This window comes from Pteropus medius, unplaced genomic scaffold, assembly GCF_902729225.1.
Source record: "Pteropus medius unplaced genomic scaffold, Ma_sr-lr_union100, whole genome shotgun sequence".
Lineage (NCBI taxonomy): Eukaryota > Metazoa > Chordata > Mammalia > Chiroptera > Pteropodidae > Pteropus > Pteropus medius.
The window spans coordinates 20,665,478-20,689,884 of NW_024349802.1; the positions used below are offsets into that span (position 1 = coordinate 20,665,478).

Sequence of the window (24,407 nt, forward strand, 5' to 3'; positions counted from 1 at the left end):
CATAGCTTTCCCAAAGCCTCACCCAGCTACTGCTGCTCAGCTGCTAGAACTGAGTTACATGGCTACCTGCTGTAGCTGTAAGAAAGCCTGGGGAGATGAGTATGTGTATTTTTAACTGGGCACATTGCCTTAAAGGGTTCTATTAAGTAAGGAGGGAAGAATAGAAATTGTAAACAACTAGTAATATGTGACAAGGTCGTCTTCGCATAAATTACAGGAGCAAAATGTGCTTCCGTAGTAGAGAAAATTGCAAACCATTTTCCTCAAAGGAAGAATCTGAATAGATAAATCTTAGGCTAAATCTTCAAGTCGTCACTTAACTGTTTCCAATACATGTGTTTCAAACATCAGACAAGTTATGAGAGTCTCCTGGGGCATAATTGGCTTATTGTAGCCTATTTATTCATTAACCTGTTTACTGACCTCTTGCTAAGAACAAGCAATGACAGAGTTCCTAGAGGAGAGCAAGGCTGGCCTATTGGAGAAATAGAAGAAACAAGCCTGTGGCTGGTGAAGGAAGATAGTCAGAAGCAGGCCGGGGCCAGAAGTGCAGTTAAAAGATTTCAAAGCTCTTTTTGGCTGGCCCCAGAAATTCATTTCTTAGAAGAAATACTAGGAGTGCCTAATCTGGAAGAAGAGATTTACATATTAAGGGAAGAAAGTTTGATCATTCAGATAATGCTATTTGTTTTCTCCTGCAGTGCCTGCAGCAAAAAAAAAAAAAAAAAAAAAACACACACAATTGTGCTAAGTTTCTTTAAGGAATTAAACTCCTTCAGAGCCCCTTAAATTCCAATTATGTTCTTGAGTTTTTATGTTTTTGCTGGAACCTATTGATTAGGAAATATATATGTAAATATACATATGTCGCTCCATCTGCCTAGAAGATCCGTGGCTGCTGGCAGAGTGCTTATTCATACTTTTTGACAGTTGGGAACACTCTGCTTTGCCTCCTGCTCAGCTGTGCAAAAGGGAGGACTCAAGTGTCCTAAGTGATGATAAATTAGCCTTCAAGGGACCTCTTTCCCATAGAAGAGCCACCCTCTGGGAAATTTTTCCTAAGCAGAGGAGGAGTTTATCAGGAGTAACTCCCTTTGGGAGATAGCTTTGCTATGTGAATTTCTTTGCTCTTTCAGAAATGTTTGGCAAACAGTTGGACCTTGTTGGAGGCTATTCCACTTAAGCCCTTTGGCCTCCTTGAATACCTAAGGCCACCCCTATTCGTTCAATTTCTCAACAAATGTTTGTTGCACACCAACTAGGGATACTACCATGAACAAAATCAGAGGTAGCCTCTGTTCTATGGGCATTTCAGCCTCTGGGAATACATATCCTATTCAAATAGTCGGACATGTTTAATTGAAAATGGAGAAGTGTGCTGGAAAATAATTTTATGAGAGTCTAGAACAATGGAACCTGATCTAATTAGAGGTCAGAGAAGAATTTCCTGAAGAGATGACTCTTGAAGCAACAGGCATTGCTTGAGAGCTTATGTTCCTCTCCCTGAGCCCAAACTGTGGAGTTAAGTCATAGACCAATTAAAAAGATGTTCCTAAACCGTCTGAAAGAAACAGTGTGTCCTCAATTGCTAAAATGGATGAGCATTATAAACAGGAGGACTTAAAGGTTAAAAAGGAGTGGTAGCAGAAAGTGTGTGATGCTTTGTAGATGGGCTGAGATTTCAACTAGATGCAAAAGAATAAACCATGGATGGAGAAGGAAAAGTGCTAATATGATTATGGAACTCAGAAATCTTCAATAGTGTCCTATCATCTAAGCGGAAAAAAAAAAAAAATCCAATTTCTTGACCCTCCATGATCAGCTCTCAACCTGTCTTCCCAAGTTTATCTTTTGAGAATCCCCTCCACATTCTTGGAAGTGGAGTCACATAGTCTACTTTTTATACTGTTACTCTTTTCTTACCTGTTTGTGAGCAACTTGAGAGTTGCCCATCTTTATAGCCTCTTATTTTTTAGGGTAACACCTTTCATATAGAAGAGACAGCAAATGTTTAATGGAATAAGAGGGATGAAATTGTCATGCTATAATGTATGACCATGACCATAGGTAAGTGTGGGACTTAGAGATGAGGCATTGGCTGCCCCCTCTCCACCAGCACTCTTTTCCTTGGTGACATCACCCACTTTCAAAGTTGTAAATACAATCTTTAATTGGAGACTCCCAAATGGATATTTCCAACTCTAAATGCTCTCTTTCAGACTTGTGGATCCAACGCCTCTCTGCTTAGCATCTCTGTTTGGCCAGGCATCTCTAAAAGGCATCTCAAAATTAATATGTCCAAAACAGAAGTTTCGATTCCCTGCTCTGATAACAAAAAGATACATCAGTGTCTACCCCCCATCACCTTTACTCAGTAAATGACAATACCATCTACTCATTTGCTCAAGCCAAAAACTTGCCATCCTTGATTAATTTGCCTCACTCTACATGTTCAAAAGGTCAGCAAGTCCTGGTGTCTCGTTTCAGGAAACATATCTAATCCATCCACTGCTCTCTACTTCCAATGACACCATCCTAGTCCAAGACAACATCATCTCTTGCCTACACTATTTGATGGCTCCCCTGACCTTGCTTTCACTCTTGTCCACACTGCAACCAGAATGAACTTTCAAAAGCATAAATTACATTATGTCATCTCTGCTTATATTCTCCAGTGCTTCCCATCACTACAAGAAAATTCTAAACGAAAATCCATACTCCTTACAATGGCCTACAAGACCTGGTATGAGCTGGCTCCTTTCTGTGTGTTGGATCTCATCACCCAGCTCTCTCCACCTCACTCATGATGTCTAGCCACCCTGACATAACTGTTCCTCGAACACACCAAGCTTGTTCCCACCTCAAAACCTTTCGTTTTGTTGTTCCCCTTGCCTAGAAGGATTTCCCCCCAAAGTTCCCTATATTGGATTCTTGGCATCCAGATCTCAGTTTATTTGTCAACATTTCAGAGGCTTCCCTAACTATACAATATTAGGTGCTTCCAACATTGAGGTTAGAGTCAGGGTTAAATAACTCTCTAATAATAACTTTTATTTTTATCATAATGTTTGTCACTATTTGTCTTAGTCCATTTGGGCTGTTAGAATACTGTAAACTGGGTAGATTAAACAGTAGAAATTTATTTCTCACAGTTCTGGAGGCTGGGAAGTCCAAGAGCAAGGTGCCAACAGATTTGATGTCTGGTGAGAACTTGCTTTCTCCTTCACAAATGGCTATTTTCTCACTGTGTCTTCACATGGTAGAAAGGACTGAGAGACCTCTCTCTCTTATAGGAGCATGAATCCCATTTGTGAGGGTTCCGCCCTTATGACCTAATTACCTCCCAAAGGCCCACTCTTGATACCATCATGTTGGGGATTAGGTTTCAACATGTGAATTTTGGGGACAAAAACATTCAGTCTATAGCACTATTTGAGATTAATTTATTTGTTTATTTGTTTATTATCTATATCCCCCATGTAGAACATCAGCTACATGAGAACAGGGACCTTATCTGTCTTATTTCCTATTGTACTCCCAGCAACAAAAACAGAGCTTGGCACCAAGTTGGCAATCATTAAATATTTGTTGCATCATTGATATAGATGGATGGGTGAATACTGATTAATTGTATGAACTTAAAGAAATCATTTAATATCTTTGCCTCAATTTACCTCCTTCCCTGATATAATACACTACTTGTCTCTTGGAACACAAGGAGGCAGTTAAATGAGAAGGCTGAAGGAAGGCCTTATCACTTATTATAAGAAAAATATTGGAGTGTATGGGCAAGGAGCCATTTGAAAGTGGCAATGACAGGCTAATGGAGAAAGAAATTCATTTGTTTTATTACCCGTGAACCTCCTGGGGACTAAGATAGGGAAAAATAAAATGTACCCATTTGTAATATAAAAATTCATAAATACAGCTTACATTAATTCAAAGTAGAGTAACACTATCTGACACCAATAGGTATTTTGTGAAGTGTTTTGTTTTTTCACAGTTACTGTTCCCATTGTAAGATTTTTTTCAGTGTGACCATTTTTAGTTTTCAAATGAATTTCAGTGCCACTTTCTCTGGCAGCACGAGCCTTTTGTCAATAACTTGGGGACATCATTACAGGCTTCCGTTACTATATTTGGATATAAAACAGTAATAAACTTTGAAATCACAGATGTGTAGAACAGTTGTGCTTTCTGATATCTCTTATGGGTATTGCATAGGTTTTTCTCTCTTCTCTCATTTATTTAATGAACAAGTAGGACACCTGGCACCTGCAGGCTGGCTACTGAGGACTACACCCAGACTGATAAACAAACAATGCTGTCCCTGCCCTCTTGGAGCCCACGATGTGTGGGGCAAGATTACAGTGCTCAAGTAAGTACAAGCATGACAAGAATCTCGAAGGCCTATCTTGGGGCTGGGGGAGGCCTCCCCCAAAGAAGTGGCCTTTAAGCCGATTTCTACAAAGGAGTTGCTCAGGGGAAAATGTCCAGGCAGAGGGAAAAGCATGTGCAGAGGCTGTGAGAGCCAGGGTTCATTAGAGTAGACAGCAGAAAACCAGCATGACTCCTGATGATGCTTCACGGTCCCTGGGGCCAGATTGCAGACCCCTCCTCCCATATGCCCAGGTTAGGAACTTGAGCCTTCATTCTAAAAACAAATTAAATGCTTTTAATGAGAGGAGTAACGTGATTAGCATTACATGTCAAAATATGTGTTAGAAGAAAACCACTAAACCTGTGCTTTCACACATTTTTTTCTTTAGAAGAAGTTAAAATAAGTGATATCATAGTAATCCATCTTCCACAAATTATGGAATTGGCAGGTAGTGCTCAGGCATGAGGATAGTTCAAAAACTGAGAAGTGAATATTCAGGTTTGGGAGGTATGGATTTCAGAAAGAAACCTAATTATTGGAAGTCTGTTACAAAATTGTTCACATAAAAGCCCATTTTAATTCAATTCAATATTGTCTGAAACACCTGCTCTATACCCAAAGCCTAAGAAGTGTATTAGGATAGATGAACATGCACTGGGAGTAGATGTCTGAGTTCCAGGCGCACCTTGGCCACTACCTGTACCCTGGCCTTGGGCAAGCCTCTTCCCCCATGGACCTCAGTTTCTTCTCCTCCAGAGTAAGATGATGGCTGAGAGCCTTCCCCTCTCTGGAATGCTGAGATGCACATAGCTTAGCAGGCAAGAGGCTCAGGGTGTGGGGGGCTTGGACAGATTTCTTAACTACTTTGAACACCAGTTAACCTTTTTTGTGAAAACAGTACTCACAAGGTAGTTGTGAAGACTAAATTGCCTGTCACAGAGGAAGCAGTCAGTAAATGTTAAGATCATTCTGTAATTTTATATCTTAATACCTATGGATCACATATTAGCCCATTAAAGCAGGAGCAAGAATTTGGAAAAGAATGTTTCCTTCAGGAAAAAAGAGGTCCCTTATTAATTAAGAACTCATGCCACATATTATACTTTTCTGTATCCTTCTGAGACTTAGTAACATCTTGCACCATCCATCTGTCCAACATTTGTGCTTTAGAATATCTTCCCTCTAACAGCTTGGCCAAACTCTGTTTTAAATGTGTTCAGTGCTGCTATCCCTGGTCTATCTATTCTTAGCGTGTTATTAACCTGACTTTGCACAGATCAGTTTAAATTCCGCTAAGAGCTAAGGTTTTCTTAATTTCTGAGCATCAGTGCAGAAATAAGCTTGCGTGGTTTCTTTGTGGTCTCTTTGCAGATCCCAAGGGTATTAATAACAAGTCATATACCCTCTACTTTTCTTATTTTTAAATAACTGGGTTCTAGATGATAAGCTTAATACATGTACACTGTTTAAAAAATGAACAGTATAGAAGGTTTTTAGGTTAAAAAAATCTTTTCTTTGCTTCCCACTCCTTGCTCCCTAGTTATACTTCCTATGTATTAGCAGTATTTTATACATTCTTCCAGAAATGTTTTTCCTCCCTCCCTTCCTTTCTATATATAGTCTACATAATTGTCTTTATTTTACACAAGTAAGGTTATAACATCCTTTCCCACCTTCCTTTCTATATGTATTTTATATCATATTTATTTTACACAAATGGGACTGTATTGTTCAGATTCTGTATCTTGGACATTTTTCCATAGTAATACCTATAGATCTGCCTTATTCTTTTCAGTGGCTTTCTGGAATTCTATATATGGGACGTACCCTTTAACCACCCATGTTGGCAGGCATTTTAGATGTTTCCAATCTTTTGTTCTTACATACATTTCTGTAACAAATATCTCTGGACATATGCCTTTGCACACTCAAGGGACTTTATCTATAAGATAAGTTCCTAGAAGTTTTGAAACCGAGAATAGCATCCTCCTATATGTTCACTAAGCCTGTTACTACTAATGTCAGACCTCCAAAAAGAGCTCCTTCCAAGGCAAGTGGCTGCCTTATTGGACATCATAGGTACAATCAATACCTTGAAAGTTATCATTAATCTTTATTGTGCAGATAGGTGATAACATAGCAAAATGCTTAACAAATATCTGATACACCATAGTTACCCAATGAATGGTGGCTGTTAGTCATATTGCTTTTATCCTTGTGAATAATAGTCAAGAATTTATCTCCAAGGCCTGAGGCTAAATATGACCTGAGTGAATGGATTGGTATAATATTAGTAAATTTTAGGTAGCACTATTTTTAGGATATTCAGCCATTTATTTAAGAGGAATGTCCAATGAAACCTACAAAGCATTGTGCTTCGATATCAGAAATTTCTCTGCCTAGGTCTCCAAGAAGCCTTGACATTTTCAGCAACAAAAATCAATCCATAGCTGATAGGTTTTTGTCTGAGCATTTGGAGAAAAATAATTGCCAATTTAAACAACATAGTGTTGGTTTTAATCTTAACTAGCCATGAGAACATAATTTGAAAAAAACTCTGAGATGGAAATCGGGCATTTGGGTTCCACTCATTTATTTAACAAATGTTTATTTAACACCCGCTAGGTACCAGGCAGGGTTCCAGGTTATGTGAGCCAAACAGATATGGCACCTGCTATTAAAAAGCCATGTGACCTTGAACAAGCCCCTTGCCCTTCTTGAACTTGACCTTCCATGTCTTTACCTGGCCAAACTACATTATCTCTGAGGGTCCTCCCAGATGTATCATTCTGTGCCTCTCATTAATGCATTCTTAATGGTGATCTCAGTGCAGTGCAGCACTAATTGATGTGTGTGGCACATGGGGATACCACAAAACCCTTCACAGGTGTACTGCCAAGTTCTGACCAGTGGGTACTGTATTAGTTTCCTCGAGCTGCCATAACAAATTACCACAAATGTGGTGTTTTAAGACAACAGAAATTTATTCTCTCACAGTTCTAGAAGCTATACATCTGAAATCAAGGTGTTGTCAGGGCCATGCTCTCTCTCTATCTCTGAAGACTCTACAGAAGGAGCCTTCTTTACTTCTTCCAGGCTTCTGGTGTTGCCAGCAAGCCTTGGCATTCCCGGTCTTGTAGCTGTATCACTCCAAACTCTGACTTCCTGGTCATATGGCCTTCTCCCTGACGGTCTCCCTTTTCTCTTCTTGTAAGGACAGTTGTCATTGGAGTAGGGCCCACCTTAATCCAGTGTGCTTCATCTATAAATTTGCTGTTATACCTGCAAAGACCCTTTTCCAAATAAGGTCACATTTTGAGGTTCTGGGTGTACATGAAGTTTGGGGGGACACCATCCAACAGATATTATTTCCTTTTGCTTCTACCAAGAATATGGACTGTTACAGCAGTGACTACACTAAGCTGGAGAGATCATGCATCCTGGGACAGAGAAAGGAGCTCTGTAAGGAAGTAGGGAGTCATTTCATCCTTTCTAGCTGAGCACCAAAAATACAAGAATTTAAAAGGGTATCCCACACGCAGGAAGCCCTATGGCTAGGCTTTGCAGAGCGGGGGTCAAAGGCTCTAGCTCTGGAGGCGATTCCAGGGTGAAACCTGCTCTCCTATTATTGGCTGTGTGTCTTTGAGAACATTAGTTCATTTCTCAGAGTTCAGGCTCCTCTGTCTATAAATTGGGAATAATAATAGAACCTCATCATAGAATTGTAGCAAGGAGGAAATATTTGAGAAAAATAATTCTTGTGCGACATAAAGCACAGTGCCAGGAGCGTAAAAAATGTGCTTAATGAATGTTGTTATTAAAATAACAAGTCATTTTTTCCTGTGCTGGAAGATTTCCTCAACAAAGAGAAATGTTATTTCTCTCATATTAAAAAAATAAAAAAACCTTGGTGACCCTATTTACTCCATCATCCTCCCTTTATAGCAAAATTTTGCAAAAGAATTGTTTGTCCTCTGCGTCTCCAGTTTCTCTCCGATTTTACAAACAGGGCTTTGCCCCGCTCCCAGTCCCTCCACTAACATTGGTCTCAATCATTGTGGCCTTCTGCGACCTGGAAGCTGCTAAATCTAGCGGTCAATTCTCAGTTCTCATCTTACTTGGCCTGTCAGCAGCTTCTCACAGTTGACCATTTCCTCCTTCTTAAAATACTTGTTCACTTGGGTTTCTGGGACATCACTGGCACTTGGTTCGCTTCCTACTTTCTTCCTGCATCAGTGTGCTCCTAGGGCTACCTCCGACTTCTTTTTTTTTTTTTTTTAATCTGTATTCCCTAAGTGATCTCATTTAGCCTTATTGCTTTAAACACCATCTGTCACGGCTCACAGACTTAGATGTCCACCCTAGGCATCTCCCCTGAACCTAGTCAGCATCTCCATTTGGATCTCAAATAGACATCAAACTTACACCATGGGGGACCTGTTCCTCTCACCGTCTTCCCCATAATAGCGAATGGAATCTGCATCCTTCCATCTGCTCAGGTAAAAACCAGGGAGTCATCCTGAGTTTTCACTTTCTCTTACACCCTGCATTGCATCCATGAGAAAATCTTCTTGGTTCTACCTTGAAGATTTATCTATCCAGAATCTGACCCTTCTCACCAACTCCACTGCCACTCCGGTCTGAACTACCATTTATTCCTTGATGTACAGCAGTACCTTCCCAACTGTGCTCCTGAAGAGTTTCAAAAATTCCAATGCCCAACCCATATCTCAGACAAATTAAATGGGAATTTCTGGGGGGTAGGGCCAGGGCACAAGTGTGTTTTTTTAAAACTCAGATCATTTCACTGTTCTGCCCCAAAGCTTCCAATGGCTTCTCATCTCATAATAAAAGTCAGAGTCCCTACAGTGGCCCATGCGGTCACGCAACAGTGGTTCTCAGAATGCAGCAGCATCAGACTCACCGAGAGGGCTTGTTAAAACACGGACTGCTGGAACCCATCCCCAGAGTTTCTGACGCAGTAGGTCTGGGGATGGGCGCGATAATCTGCATTTCTAACAAGTTCCCAGATGACAATGCTGCCGTCGAGGCCCATGCCTTACATGACCTGGCCGCACAGCCTCTCAGATAGCGTGTCCTGTTGCTCTTCCCTCACTCATTCTGTCCCAGCCATACTGGCCTCCTTGTTGTTCCTAAAATAGGCCAGGTGCCCTCTCACTTCACGGCCTTTAATCCTTGCTGTTTCATCCACCTGTATATCCCTCACCATTTCTCTCAAGTCCCTCTCAGATGTCACCTTATCAGTGAGGCTTTTTGAAAAGTGTTACCCTCTTCTCATCCCTATCCCTCTTTCCTGCTTTATTTTTCCATAGTTCTTCTGAACATGGACATATATGTACACACATATGTATGTATATTCTCTCTCCCCTCACACGTGCTAAAGTGTTAACCTTAAGCATGAAAGGACCTTGTGTTTTCACAGATATGTCCACAGTGTTGAAACCCATGGCTGGCACACTGCAAGTCTCAATAAGTATAAAGGGAAAGAATGAAGAAAACCCGACAAGAGTGCCTGTAGCTCTATTGATGGCCACAAGAGGCCACTGTTGTGTCACAGAATGGACAGGATGGATTGAAATTGCTCTTCCTGTCATAGCCAACACTTTTAATATAGAGTCCTGGGTGGGGCTCAACTGCTGGGCACCTGGATGGCCAAAGAGGCCCAGCTGGGACATGGAAAAGTTATTATCCCATCCAAAACCAAGCCAAACTGCTCCTGGAGCTGCTCTTGGAGATAGCTGCAGCCCATATCCAGTAAAACTGTCAAAGAACACATCAGGGTAAAAGCATTTCAGCAAGTCTCCAGCAGGTTTTGGTGAATACCAAATCCTGGGGAAAGGTTGAGGGGAAGGAACGAACCTGGCTTGGCCCAGGTAGACATAGCCCAGGGTCAGAATTATATTGAGTGGAGTAGTCACTCCAAGTTTAGGTCCAGAAGCCAAATTTCCAAGAATTCCAGAGAGGATGGATTAGAAGCCTAGCTTGAATTCATCTCTTCCTGCAACTGGGATATCCCAGGGCCCATGCTTTACTTTTTTCTCATTAATATAGCCATCTGTTGATCCACATGTACATACATACATACATGCATACATACATACATACATACATACATTACATACATACATACATGTACCTAAAGGCTCCAATAGAACTCATTTTTATTCTTTATGACACAGTAGATAAAAACTCTGGACTTAAGAATTAAACAAAACAAAAGGCTTTTATCTCATCTCCAGCTGTGTTGACTCATCTTACCTGAAGGAAGTGGTCAGCACATCTGTGCTCCCTACCTCATGGATTAGTTGTGCTGATCAAAAGATGAAATACTGTGAAAGCTCCTTGTGAACTATCCAAATGTCATATTGGTTTTCCTGATGATGGTGGGAATGCTACTTAGCTTTCACAAATGATACTTGAAAACAGCAGGGATTTATCAAAAGACCCCACACAGCTAAGGAATTCAGGGGAGCCACAGGTTTATTTGCATGTGCTTTGCATGTAATTTAAGAATAATACTAATAATAATGGGTAAAAGCATAGAGCCCTTGCTATGGGCTCATAAACCCATAACATACTTAATTTCATTTAATCTTCACAACAAATCTATAAGATAAGGGCTATTCTAATCCTTTATTATACAGATGAGGAAACTAAAGCTCAGAGAGATTAAGTAATTTACTCAAGTGATGGGCTAATAAATTAAATTTGGACTCAATCAGTCTTTTCCCACCAGAGCCTGTTGAGTGAGCTAGAGGGACAGTGAAATCTGGCTCCTTTGTAAAATGGTAGCAGGATGTGGTGGGCCAGCCTTAGGCCTTAGGGTCAGACAGACGTGGTGTGCATCCTAGATTTGCTACTTCTGACCTATATAAACTTGTGCAAGTGGTTTATCTTCTCTAAGCTGTTTCACCTCTGTAAACTGAAGATAATATTTTCCTTGAAAGTTATTCTAAGCATTAAATGAGATAACACATAAAGCACTCAGCCAGTTCTTGCCAGAGTAGATGTCCATTGAATATCAGTCTACCCCTGACTTCTCATTAAAGATGAAAAAAAAAAAACAAAGCACTGAGAAGTTAAATGTCTTAGCTGACTTTACCCAGCATGTTCCTTTAGACTTTGTGGCCGGTCCTCAGGTCTTCTCCAGATAAGATGTTATCTTTGCTGCAGTTGGCAGCCAAGGATCTTGACTTTTCTCTGTTCTCCCTTAGCCAATTCCTGATACCCCCAAGGTGGGACCCCTGGAGATAGGGCTTACCAGAAGCCTTTGCCCCGCCACCTTTTCCTTTTGCGGGTCCTTCTTTCCTACCCCTTCTCTATAGGTCAAAAAGAAGAAATGGGACAAGGAGAGGTTAAAAGTTCCCTTGGTCATCAAGAGAATTAAGGCGAAGAGAAGGGATGATGTGGAACGGAGAGATTGGTGGCTCAGGTCACGCCTGCCCTCCAGTCAAGAGCTTCTCAGCTCTAAGCCACCCACTTAGGCACAGCACGATTCACTTAGCAACACAGTCTAGAATCACCTTTGGTATTAGAGCTGAAAAAGACCTTAAAGATTATTTCATTTTCATCCAGGCTCCATGCTTGGTAGATGAGGTATCACAGTGATTAGAGTCATACATTAGCAGAGCTGCCCCAGCACCCCAGGGTCCTGGCTCCCCAGCCTCTTTGCCTTGTGCTACTTTGACTCCCGTGACCTCCCCAGTCTCTGTTGGGTCATTGCCTTAGAGTTTGGCAAGAGTTTGGCATGGTCACGGCTGCAGTGGTGGACTTCACTCTCCTGGCGCCATCTTCTTCCCTCCACTCTTGCTCTGCTAGGTTCCACTTAGGCCCCAAAACCTTTTTTTTTCTGCTTCCTGACTGCCCAGGACCGCACACTAAGGGAGCCTCCATGGGCAAAATCCAATGTCCTGAAGCTTCCCCTTTGCCCATTTCTCTATCACAATCTTTCTTGCATCTCAGCAAACTGCGAAATTCAAAAGTAAATCTGAGATGTAACAGACTTCAAGTTTATGACTGATAATGAACTCAAATGGTTCTATATGGTTGTTCATTAAAACAACATCCTGTCCCTGGTCTCCTAGAGGAATGAAATCTTTACCCAGAGGGATAAGGTCCTTATGATAGAATTCCAGGAATTCTGGTGCAGAATATTCTCTCCTGAGCGTACCTCCAACTGTCCAGTGTGGACAGCTACCCGTATTGCCCCCAGGTGATATTACCCTTGAGTTAGAGGTACGTGTGGTTTTAAGCAAGAACGTGATAATGGCCTGGTGTCTTTTCAGGATCTAGGATATTCCTTATCATACCAAATCTACATTCATTTGTCTTTCTTTCCTTGGGGCAGCACTCTTTTAATCCATCTCCCCTTTCACCCAGCGCCTGTAGTCAGAGGGCAAAGAAAAGTGGGGGAGGGGGTTGATGAGGAAGGGTGCCGGCTGCTCTTTGACTACTTCTTGTAGCAAGTCCAGAGGCAATTAAATTTACCCCTTCCTAAAAATCACAAGCACCAAATCCTAAATGCTTCATTTCTACGGCACTTTATCTCTTTCCTAAGATGCTTCCTAAAATCGGTATGAGTGTTAATTGTAATAATAAAAACGGTGTTGCTGCCAGCTGTAGTAGATTTCTCTTCCATGTCATCATGATTCGCAGTGGTCTTGAGGACTGGGGAGAACCCAGTGGTCAAGAGCTGAGACAACCATATGTCTCTGTTTCTGCCTGCTATCCTGGCATAATTATTAGCAATGCCTCTCACTCTCCAAAGTGTCCTGAGTTGGACAATAAACTCTATAGTCATCTTATTACGAGCCTGAGCTTTGGAGTGAATTTAACCTGGATTCAAACCTCAGCCTTGCTTCCTGATAGCTGAGCAACCTTGGACAAGTTACTTAAGGTCTGTAAGCCTCAGTTTCCAAATCTGCAGAAAGAGGGTACCATTAACCCCCATCTGATAGGGTCATTTGGAAGGACTGGCCTCACACAATGCCAAGCACATGGTATGGTAAGAATGCAAGATGAGTTAGCTCTGATTCCAGAATTACAGAACGTCCGTGTACATCGTCCTCATTGGTTACTCGCCTTGGAGGGGACGTAGAGTCCTTGAGGAATATTTTGCACTGGAAAAACCTGGACTTGTAACCAGACAGACTAGCACTCAAGTTCCAGATTTCCTACTTGCTAGCCCTGTGACCCTGGGCAATTTAAATATCTTTTCTGAGCCTCACCTTGCTCTTCTGTGCAATCTCAGGGTTGTTGTGAAGAGAAAATGAGATAAAGGTACTGGAAAGCACTGGGCCTTCTGTATGAAATCAATAAATGCTGCTCTTAGTATTTGTGGGGAAAGTTAGGTGCAGGGAGGTGAGAAGATCTACCCAGGTACACAATTAGGGTTCACCAGTGAAACACAGAGCGGGTCTGACCCCGTGCACTTTCCGCTCTATCTTACGATCTCTGAGGACTATATTATCCCTCTGCCTTAGGTCACGATTATGCCCTAAGCCATCAGCATCATTTGAACTTTAAATTACTCCCTCTCAAACTCTCCCTTTCTTTATTATGAAGATTAGAAACAGGAAAAGGAAGCATCACGATGACATGCAGCTGGCCCTGGGGTTTCTGGATTGGAACCAAATTTCATATTTGTGGAATTGATGTCAATTTGCTGGCTGTGTGACTCCACCCTGCTGAGCTACAGTTTTCTCATGTGTAAAAAGAAAATGATACCCCTTGCGGAATGAATGGCAAACCCAAGTCATTTTGACTCCCTAGCCCATGCTTTTTAACCTTGATTCTTCCTCAAGTTCAGGACCTGTTCAGTCCCCTGGCCATTTGTGGGATAGTTAAGACGATGGCAAGCGGTATGAATAGAATCTACATTTCAGGTGTATGAGACTGACTTCAAAAGTTTAGGATTTGCACTAACATATGAGATGTGATGCTTTCTCTCATGGGTAGATATTTTATTCAAAATAGTCTACAAGGCATTTGGCCTGTTTTTTGTTTTCTATACCTATAAGCTTCTAGCACAGACTGCAGCCTGCAGGCCAAATTCAGCCTGCCACCTATTTTTGTAAATAGTTTTATTGGAGCATGCCCATTTGTTTATGTACTGCCCATGGCCTCTTTCTCACTACTATTGCAGAGTTGAATTGCAACAGAGATCATATAGTCAACAAAGGTTAAAATATTTGCTATCTGCTCCTTTACAAATAAAGTTTGCGATCCTGCTATAGAACATAAGGTCATTTAAGTATTAATATGATAATTACAGTAATACCTGATGTTATTATGTGCTTGCTCCACACCAAGTACTGTTCTAGGGACCTTATATATACTATCTGATTTAATATGTGCAACAGTCCAATGGTACACACACTGTTATTCCCATTTTACAAGTGAGGAAACTGAGGCAGAAAGAGGTTAAGTCATTTGCTCAAAGTCTTATAGCTGTTAAGTGGCACAATAGGATTCTAACCCAGGTAGTGTAAGTATTAGACTTCCTTAGAAATTTTCATGCCCATTTTCCTTTCCTGACCAACTTAGCCACTCATGATATGAGAGACAATTTTAGGTGGTTCACAAACATTAAAAAACATCCTCTCCTATGATAATGAAGCTGTTCCCTTTTAAGTTCTTTAACATTATGAATCTCCCTTTTAACAGAGAGAGTGATCTCTTCACATAGAGCAGTACCTTGCTAAAATTTAACTATATTGCTTTGTTTCATAGCATTTATTTTTATAGTTGCCTTCTGTTTGTGGCAAACGGTCCTTGCTTTCTCTTTATAGGAGTTTCCTTTCAAAATAAATTTATTTAGGAACATAAAACAGTCAATTCAAGTATTAAAGAAACCATGCTAATAAAGGTACAGATGGAGTGTAAATATGAGAAAAATCATGACAATGGCACAGAAATGAATGACAGCCCAGAGCACTGGCCCAGGACACAGTCATCCTAGCCCTAGTCTCAGTTTGGTCCATGGATATGGACACATCAGGCCCCCGCTGAACCTCAGGCACCTTATCTAATAAGCGAGAGAGTTGAATTAAATTACCTCTAACATTCTACGGCATCCCGGTTTTTCTTCCTGGCCTGGAATTCACCGTGCTTTAACTTGAGCCAAGATTAAATTAGACTTGTTAGAGATCCATCTTTTCAAATCCTATAAACACAAAGGACTTGGCACCCCGTGTCTCTCCATTTTAGAGTGAGCCTATTAATCCCCATGGAGATTACTGCAGGAAAAAGGTGAGGAGACAAATGCATATGGTACAGGATTCAATTTATGCTTCTGGCCTAGAAATTAAACAAGTCCAGGTCGGCCCAAGGCATTTGTCAGGAGAGGGAAAGTCCTTGACATTTCCTCATTCATACTTACTTCCCCTGGGCCCAGCAGGCCTGGCCTGATGGGTTTCTCTCTCTTTGGAGGGCTGTGTCTATCCACCCAGAGACAACTATAATCAAGCTCATGGAAGGAAAAGAGAAGTATTCTTATTAGAAAGCACAAAATGAAGCACTTAAATGGGGTTCCAAGCCTATATGACAAGTAGTGGCAAGAGCGGAAAGACCCATTCTTCTTATCTTTAAGAGGACTTGAGGGATGGAGGGATGGCCAGGATAGGCCGGGATAACCTATTTATAGCATACTGTGATATTTAGTTCTTAAACCCCTTATCTATCCTAGGAGAGTTATCATCATCAACATCATCATCATTTATCATTAATTTCATTAAACTTTATTTTACAGATGAAGAAAATTCAGACTCACAAAGGTTGCAGTTCCCTCTAATTTCAATACAATCCTAATAGGTGCAGGTGTTATCATTCCCTATTTTATATGTAGGAAACTTGAGATTCAGGGAGGTTAATTTACTCAGCTAGTAAGTGACAGAGTCAGGATTTGAACCCAGGTCTGCCTCTCTCCAAGTCTTATCCCTGTGCTTCCTCTCATGCAGACCTAGTGAAAACTTTCCCTTAATACCTTCTAGCAGCACTTAGCAGGAGAAAGGGAGAGGGGGAGAGAGAGAACAGGCAAGCTAGATAGTGAAAGAAGGCAAGGGAAATTTCCTCTTCCTATCACATCTTCATAAGGGCACCAACCCAACTCAACAACATTGTCATTTTTCATTCCTCATTATGTGTCAAAAATTCCTATGTGGTCAATACAATGCGCTTTTTTTTTTTTTAGCCATCCAGTCTGTCCCATTCTTACCCTAACTTATACCTGTGCCTGACTCTCTGCTCCCACTCTCTGAGCACCGACCCCTGAACTAGGTCCCTGTCACCCATCCTGTACCTATTTTCTGCCAAGCAAATTTCTCCTCAAACGAATGCGCTAGGAATAAAAATATTTGGTTGATTAAAGCAAATAGGTTGTCAGGAAATGGCAGCTCCTCCTGTGTACATCCTTGATAAAAGAATCTTCCTATTACTAGGGACTCCATCAAATGGCAACCTTCTCTCATTCCTGATATTCGCATCTCGCAGTGCAGAGAAAAGAAGAAGCCCCACTTTGTGAAGCGTATGCCCAGGCAGTGAATCAGAAGCTCTTCAATCATTTATTGATTTTTCCCTCTTGCCATTCCTATTGAGCATGATGTCTTTTTTATCCCACACCGAGGGGCTTTGTGTGTGTGCTACTCCTCATTAATCTGATCACAGAGGGCAGATCTAAGATGTGATTCAAGTAAATGAAAGGTTCTCCAGAAGCTATCCAGGTACAGGCATTCTTTTCTAAGCCCTCATCCGTGCCTTTGAATTCATTAGCTCAGAGCACACAGCACCTCCAAAGAGGCACGTAGACCACATGTACACACCCCAGAGAGCCTGACTCTGCAGACTGGCACTGAGTCACCTATTCCCAACCCAAGTAGACAAGACACGCATTGTGTTTACTCCAATTTTCTCATTAATTTTGCTAGCTGCCTGACAACCTCTGCCTCCCCAGATTAGATTTCTGGAATTGGACTAATTTCAGTGCTATAAGAGAGCAGCAGACCCAACCTCCTCCTTCCAGGCAAAAATCTCCATCCCCATTTTGCAGATTAAGGCAGCTGAAGCCCTGCTAGGAAAGATAGTCTCCTAAGTGCTGGGGAGACTTGCCTTCAGGTGTAGGGCAAGCGATTTGCCTAACCAGAAAGAAAACCTCACCAAAAGGCGGCTGCCTGCCACTATGCTGCAGTGTACAGCGTAGGTTCAGGATTTAGATGGGGTATTTTAAAATGCAGCACTTACCTGGAAGGATTGCTATAATAAGCCGTTAATGCTTCAGTGCAAATGAGCTTGATCAAATTGACTTTAGCCACCTGACAGGGTCAGGAGGGACACAGAGAAATAAATTCTAGTAAGAGAAAAGGATTCTAAAAAGGCAGCAGAGGTAGGAGTGCTAGGGGGCTCGGGACCCCAGGAACATCAAATGGACATTGGGCACCAGGTCGGGGACTGAGAAAGGCCAAGAGAGCATGGGGAGATAGAACAGACGACTTATAATCACCCAACAATCTCAGGGGAACTTGAGATGATATCAGACACATTTCTGAATATCTGAGCTGTGTGAATGAGCCTCTTATTTCCCTGACCCCGTCATAACTATCAAAAGCAGATAATAATGGTTTACTTACCCAAAGGCAGATGGGTGAATCAAAAGACCTCTGGAGATCTCTTTCTCCAGGAAGTTTCTTCGAATCAGAGTGAACTCCAGTCAGTGAAAAAATCCTCTGATTTAACCCTTCCCAGGCTCATCATCATCTTCAGAGCCAGATCCTTTGTTTCAGTTCTGAGCTCTGCCCACTGTACAACTCACTGTGCAACTTGGGATGAGTCCCTCAGTCTCTTTGGGCCGCAAGTTTCTAGTCTACAAATCATAATAATAACAATTTAGCTACCATGTATCATCATTAGCACCACCATCATCACCATGCCATGCCCACCAGTGATCTTGTGCCTTCTGGTGGGTGCTAGTTTAGTACCCTTAGGGTAAGGGGCATAGGTTCTGGTGTGTGCTCATCCTCTCAAATATGAGTTCTAATGGGGACCAAGTAGCTTACGTTGGGCAAGGTATTTACTCTAAACTTCAGTTCCTTTATCCGTAAGTGGGAATAAAAAAAAAATAACAAAATAAATGCCTACCTCAAAGGTTAGGATTAAGTGAGATGATGCATGTGATTTGTTGAGGGCAGTGCCTGGCACACAGTAAGAGTCTAATAAATAGGACATAGGGACCCCTCATCCTCTGATTTTCTGTTTGTGTATCTCTTTTTTTTGTGTGTATGACAGACATGTTGAGTAGAGATAATGAAATCTAGTTCTATGAATGATCAGAGTAGATGGAGAAACCTTGCTTTTCAACCAGAGAGACAAAGACCCCTGTAAGCCAGCTCATGGATCTAAATCTGGTTTCTTCCAGCTCCCGTAGTAGTATTCTAGCTTTCGGGCTGCAATATAGAAAAATTAGCTCCCCTGAAGTTGTCCCCATTATAGTGGAGCTGGGGAAGATAGAGTGGCTAAAGAGCTCTGGACAGTGGCTAATCTTCTAATTCACACTTCTGAGAGAAGTGATAACAGAAAGCCACTCTCAGCAATAAGCCCAAGGGAACCGTAGGGTCTGATCGATGTTTTCCTGGAATCCTACGCAAAGCCTCTAGGCTCCTGCAGCTTAGTGTGTGTCTCACTCCTGGAGAGTTACCTTCTGTCCCTTTCTATTGTTCTCGCCTTTTTCTCTTTGCCTTTTTCTATCCTGTTCCCTCTGGGTTTCAAAACTCCCCCACCCCACCCCTGATTCTTCCATCTCTTTCTCTCAAAACTGCCATAAATATGGGATGTGTGTAACAATTGGGTGTTTGTTCCTTCATTCATGAGACTTTTACTGAATACTGAGTAGGTGCTAAGGGTATAGAAAAGAATAAGATAGTCTCTTTGTTCTCAAGGACATGGACTAACACGCAATGGACAGTGCTTCCAAACAACTACAAGTGCTTTTTCAGAAGTGTGCATGGGGTGGGTGTATACAGGAAGTGCCAAATTCTGGCTGGGTGAGGCAAAGAAGGCTATTCTAGAGGGGCAGATGCTGGACCTGAGACTGAGGGATAAGTCTAGGTTTTTATATAGTCTAATCATTTAATCGACTGTAGTTCTTAGTCTTCCTTTAAATTGCTGTGACTTAGGTATTTGTCAAATAGGAACCAGCATTCCTAAACTAACTGAGTTGTTTTTGACACATGTGTAACCCTCAGTTTTTTCCTCCATATGTCAGTGATCCAGTAGGAAAAAAGCTTCCCCTCTTCCAGGGCTCCATAATCCCATAGGTGACTAAGGTGGAGGTGAGTGGGTAACTGAACCAGGGAAGGGCTCCACACTCATAATATCTGTATACTGAGGGTCCTATGCTTTGTAGTCTCTAAGGTTTACTCCTTGTGATTAAGCCAAGGTTTTCAAAATAACCCAGTGCCTTCTCTCCTCGATCCCTCTCCAGAGCTCGCAAGTAAGAGGAGCATGGACTTGAAAGCAAGACCTTTCTCCACCCAACCATTGATCTGTCCTCACTCTCCCCAGATCAATGGTTAGAGCAATTTGTGAGTGACAGCTCACAGAGACAGCATGTTACATTTAAGCCATTTGGGTTTTGAAGCCTTTTAATTCTGTCAAAACAATGCTATACCCTGCTGCATCTCTGTCTTAATAACAGGCTGAGCAGAGCACATCCTGACTCAATTTCCATGCGATCATGTGAATGTGTGGGGATTAAAGGAAAGAGAAGTCATTGTTTTTTTTTTTAATTCTTAACAAATACAGGGACCTTTTGGTCCAATTTTCCCTGTGATTCAATGCCATGCACCAGTAAATCTGGATCTGAGAAGGGCCCATTTTAGCTGAAGTGTTAAGTGTTGAGGATTTAGCAAAGAAATTTCACTCCCAGGGTTTAGAGGAAGTTAAAGAATATCCAGTTACCTTTATGAGGGCGGAAACTGCAAATGCTTTATTCACTGGTGTATTCCACAGCTTTGCTCAGTGCCTGCTGTGTAGTAGATGCTCAAGAATATTTGTTGATGGAATCAGTGTTTTTAACAATACCATCTGTACCTCTCACCCCCATGCCATACAAGCTTTCTCCCAATTGGTCCATTCCTGGTGTCATCATGCCACCTCCTTGTGTTTCTAGGGAGCTACTTTTGGATGATCCATTCTCACACTATATCTCTGAGTAGATTTCCATCTTGCAGCTGAAACTAGTCATTCCTTTGTCAGTCCTATATTTGTGTGGAGGACCCATCTTGGCCAAGCTTTCAATTAGTGAAAGGAATGTGAAGATAAGAGACATATGTGAGATGCCTTTGAAGAATACCAGTTTAGTAGAGGAGACAGGGCTACGGACATCTAAAATCAAGAACATGAGTAAAGATAGAAACAGGAAAAAGAAGACATTCTCAAGGCAGCTCCATCTAAGAGTTCAGAGAAATGACAGATGGCTGGTTTGTGGGGCTTGGGGGTTAAGAGCGAAAATCAGTAAAAGAATTATGAGAAGAGTGACTTTGGAGTTGGATATGTGGGTTGCCTGGAAACAAGCTAGCTATGATCAAGATCCCTCACCATTCACCAACCAGAGGGCTGTTCCCAAATTCAGCTTTCCACAGGACTGTGGTTTCCTTTGTCTGGTAGGGAGGACTCTAACTTTCTATGTACCCCAAGTTCAGGTCCACTCCAGGCTATTCTGGTAAGTGGTTCACACCCCAGTTTGGACCAAGTAGTCTGTGTGTTCCTCTGTCAAGGCTGTTTTCTCACTTTTGCCCTATGGATCCCGGCCGGAAATCAGATCCTCAATGTAGGCCTAGCAATGGCTTCTCTCTGTGGGGTGTGGAAGTACCAGCTTTGCAAGTTTTCCCTTTCCCCAGTGAAACCTACTCCTTAACCCATGTGCAATCCAACCCAGACTATGATACATGACAGGCAGAAATAAACAGGAAGGGCATCCCAGAGTAAGCAGGGCATGAAATGGAAGAAATGGGAAATATAGTGAAGAAGAGGGGACAGTATGTTCGCAGTCATGGGAAATGGGCCAGCAAGGGTGGCTGGAACCTCTACATGCGGGGCCTTTGTGGTAGACAGCTGCTGTTTCTGCCTGCCTGCCTTCTTCCCTTTTTTCTGGTAGCAGTACATCAATATTTCTTTGGGGAAACCTGCTTGCCATCAGGTGGGCCTGTCAGTCCTGGCCACACACTAACCAGAAAAGAGCTGATCCACACCATCATAATTTCTCAGTGATTTAAATCCTGAGAAAAATAATACAGAGACAGAAAACCATGCCACTAACTCACCAGAAATAGTCCCTATAGAATGATTCTATTTTTGCCCTGGATCCTGGAGATGCCTCTGCTGGCCCTGTCCAAGTCCTCAGCCTTTCTTTTGAGTCTCTCAGGCCCCAAACCTTTTATTAAACCCACTTTGGGCATGAGTTAGCCTGAGTCAGTGTGGTGGCTTGCAAACAAAGAACCTTGACAGACAGTCTTGAGCACCAGGCTGAGGCTAAAGAATGCCGGCTTGGAGCATGTGTAGCATCAGAATCCATACCTTCTGTTTATATGGTGCTGGGCAGTTTCTTCACACATTCCCCTAAAGTGGCATAGTTGGAACATTTTACGTACTCTAGAGATGCTGAAAATTAAGCTTCAGAGAATTGGGGACATCCCAGGCTCTCGCTGTTACATCAGTCTCCTCTTGGGGATGTTCAATTAGAGAGAGATGTGTTGGTGATCAGGGATGGGTCTTTATCTTCCCAACTCCAAGCTGCCTCTGAAGCTTGGTAAAGAAATCAAATTTCTGTGTGTGTGAAAGTATATGTATGCCAAAGTGTCCCTGATGGTACTTTATGAAGCCGTGAAATTTATTTGTCATTGTCATTTGTAAGATTTACTCTTGATAAAATTCAAACCCACGGCATCCTCTGCAGCCTGGTGACAACCACTCCTCCCTGAAGCTCTACTTAAGATCGGGGTTGCCCCGACTCTGCTCTCTGCTTTTCTGCATAGGGTCCTAAAGGTGGCAAGATACCTAGCATGGCTCACCTGCTTAGAGGCAGCAAGCTACACACACCCATCCCCTCCTCAGATTTTACTCTTCTGGGTAGAAAGAATGAAGAAACCACACAGGAGATGTCAAATTCCAGAACTCTTAAGGAAAAGGGCAAATTTATCAGGTACTGGATCTCTAACCACTTGATTGTTGGGGCTCTAATGCTTTGTTGTTGTGCATAATCAGCAACAGATGGCCTTGTTCGTTGCCACAATGGTTTGGCCATCAAGCATAGTTGTCTTGGAGCCTATTTTCATCTTACCAAACATGCATACTGGTTAAAGAATTTAAATCTAGGCAAGGGAAGACAACTTAGCTCCCCTGCTATTAAATATATGGTCTGATTAATGAGGAACCTTTTATCACCTTAGAATCTCAGAGCCAGAAGCAATTTTAAAGGTCATCTATTTCAAACCTTCATCTAATCCCCTTAAATTAAAAAATATATATAAATAGATATGTGCATACTGAATGATTCTAGGCACTGTGCTAAGTATTTTATATGGATTTCTCTCATTAATAGACTTTGAATCCTCACAACGACCCTCTGTGGTAGCCACCATTATTCTCTCTGCTGTACAGACCAGGAACCTGAGGCCAGAAGTTTCTGTCATTCACCCCAGGTCATGAAGTGAGTAAGTAGCAGAACCTTTTCCAAGATGGTGGCTTGACAATTCTTGGCTAAATCTTACTTGTATGTGTGCTTTTAAATGTTTCAATATATTGTCAAAAATTTTAAAAATTGGGAGTTTCACATCAAAAATAGCCAGATTTCTAGTTTTCCCTGAGAAGTCAGAAGACTTGCCCACACTGGGCCATATGTACATTTTTACATGGCATGTATGGGTTGAAGCTGAGAAGCAGTCACCTTTGGATATAATGGCAGATGACATCCGTAACCAGCTTCAGCTTTCCAGCGGCTCCCAGTCACACTTGGAGTAAAATCCAGAGTCCTCACCGTAATCCACAGGGCCCACAGGCCTGGCCCCTGCCATCTGCTCCACCCTCGTCTTTTCTGCTCCCTGGGCTCCATCACCTGGGCATTCTCTTCAGTGCGTAGGCTTAAAAAGCTCTCTCCTCAGGGTTTTTGTCCTGGGTGTCTTTTCCACTGAGAAAGCTGTTTCTTCTACTCTTCTCATGTCTGACTTGTACTGCGTCTTTAGCTTAAATATTACTTGTGCAGACCTTCTTGACCCTTGTGATAGGTAGAATAATGCCTGCTCTCCCCCAAAGATATCCACATCCTACTCCTCAGAACTTGTGAATATGTTACTTTACACGGCAAAGTGACTTTACAGGTGTGATTAAGGATCTTGAAATGGGGAGATTATCCTGGTAGCCCTGATGTAATCACAAGGGTCCTTAAAGAGGGAAGTGGGAGAGCCAGAGTCAGAGAGAAGATGTGACAACAGACACAGAGGTTGATATAATTGGAGGAAGGGGTCATGAGCCAAGGAACGTGAGCTGGCAAAGGCAAAGAGAAGATTGTCCCCTAGAACCTCCAGAAGGAAAGCAGCCCTCAGACACCTTGACCTTAACTAAGTGAGACTGATTTTGAACTTCTGACCTCCACAACTGTCAGAGAATACATTCGTATTGTTTTCAGCCACTAAGTTTGTGTTGATTTGTTACAGCAGCAGTAGGAAACTAATACAACCAAGTATTCTAAAATACTCCCTTCCCCCTCATTAGTCTTCAGCTTATTCCTTTGTTAATATTCTTCCATGTACTTATCACAACTTGAAATTACTAATTTTAGCCCCTTTGACTTCTAGGCTAGAAGTCCTAAAAGGATGGTATCCAGCACATCGTAGGAGCTTGGCAGATATCTATTGAAAGCTGAAATTGGTTATTGAATAATTGACCTCATTATCTATCCCAGATGTTTTCATCTGAGCATTTCATCTGAAAATGTCCCTATTTAAAAGTGGAACTTAGA

At 42.0% G+C, this 24,407-nt stretch overlaps 1 protein-coding gene across 1 annotated transcript in view; it reads left to right on the plus strand.

Moving 5' to 3' along the window:
* MFAP3 (microfibril associated protein 3) overlaps window positions 1–24,407 on the plus strand; it is a 100,605-nt gene that overhangs the window by 19,034 nt on the left and 57,164 nt on the right. Inside the window, exons 2-3 of the mRNA XM_039836669.1 lie at window positions 4,261–4,378; window positions 22,992–23,099. Coding sequence (XP_039692603.1) covers window positions 23,095–23,099 — 5 coding nt within the window. The 5' untranslated portion in view covers window positions 4,261–4,378; window positions 22,992–23,094. The remainder of the gene's footprint in view (window positions 1–4,260; window positions 4,379–22,991; window positions 23,100–24,407) is intronic.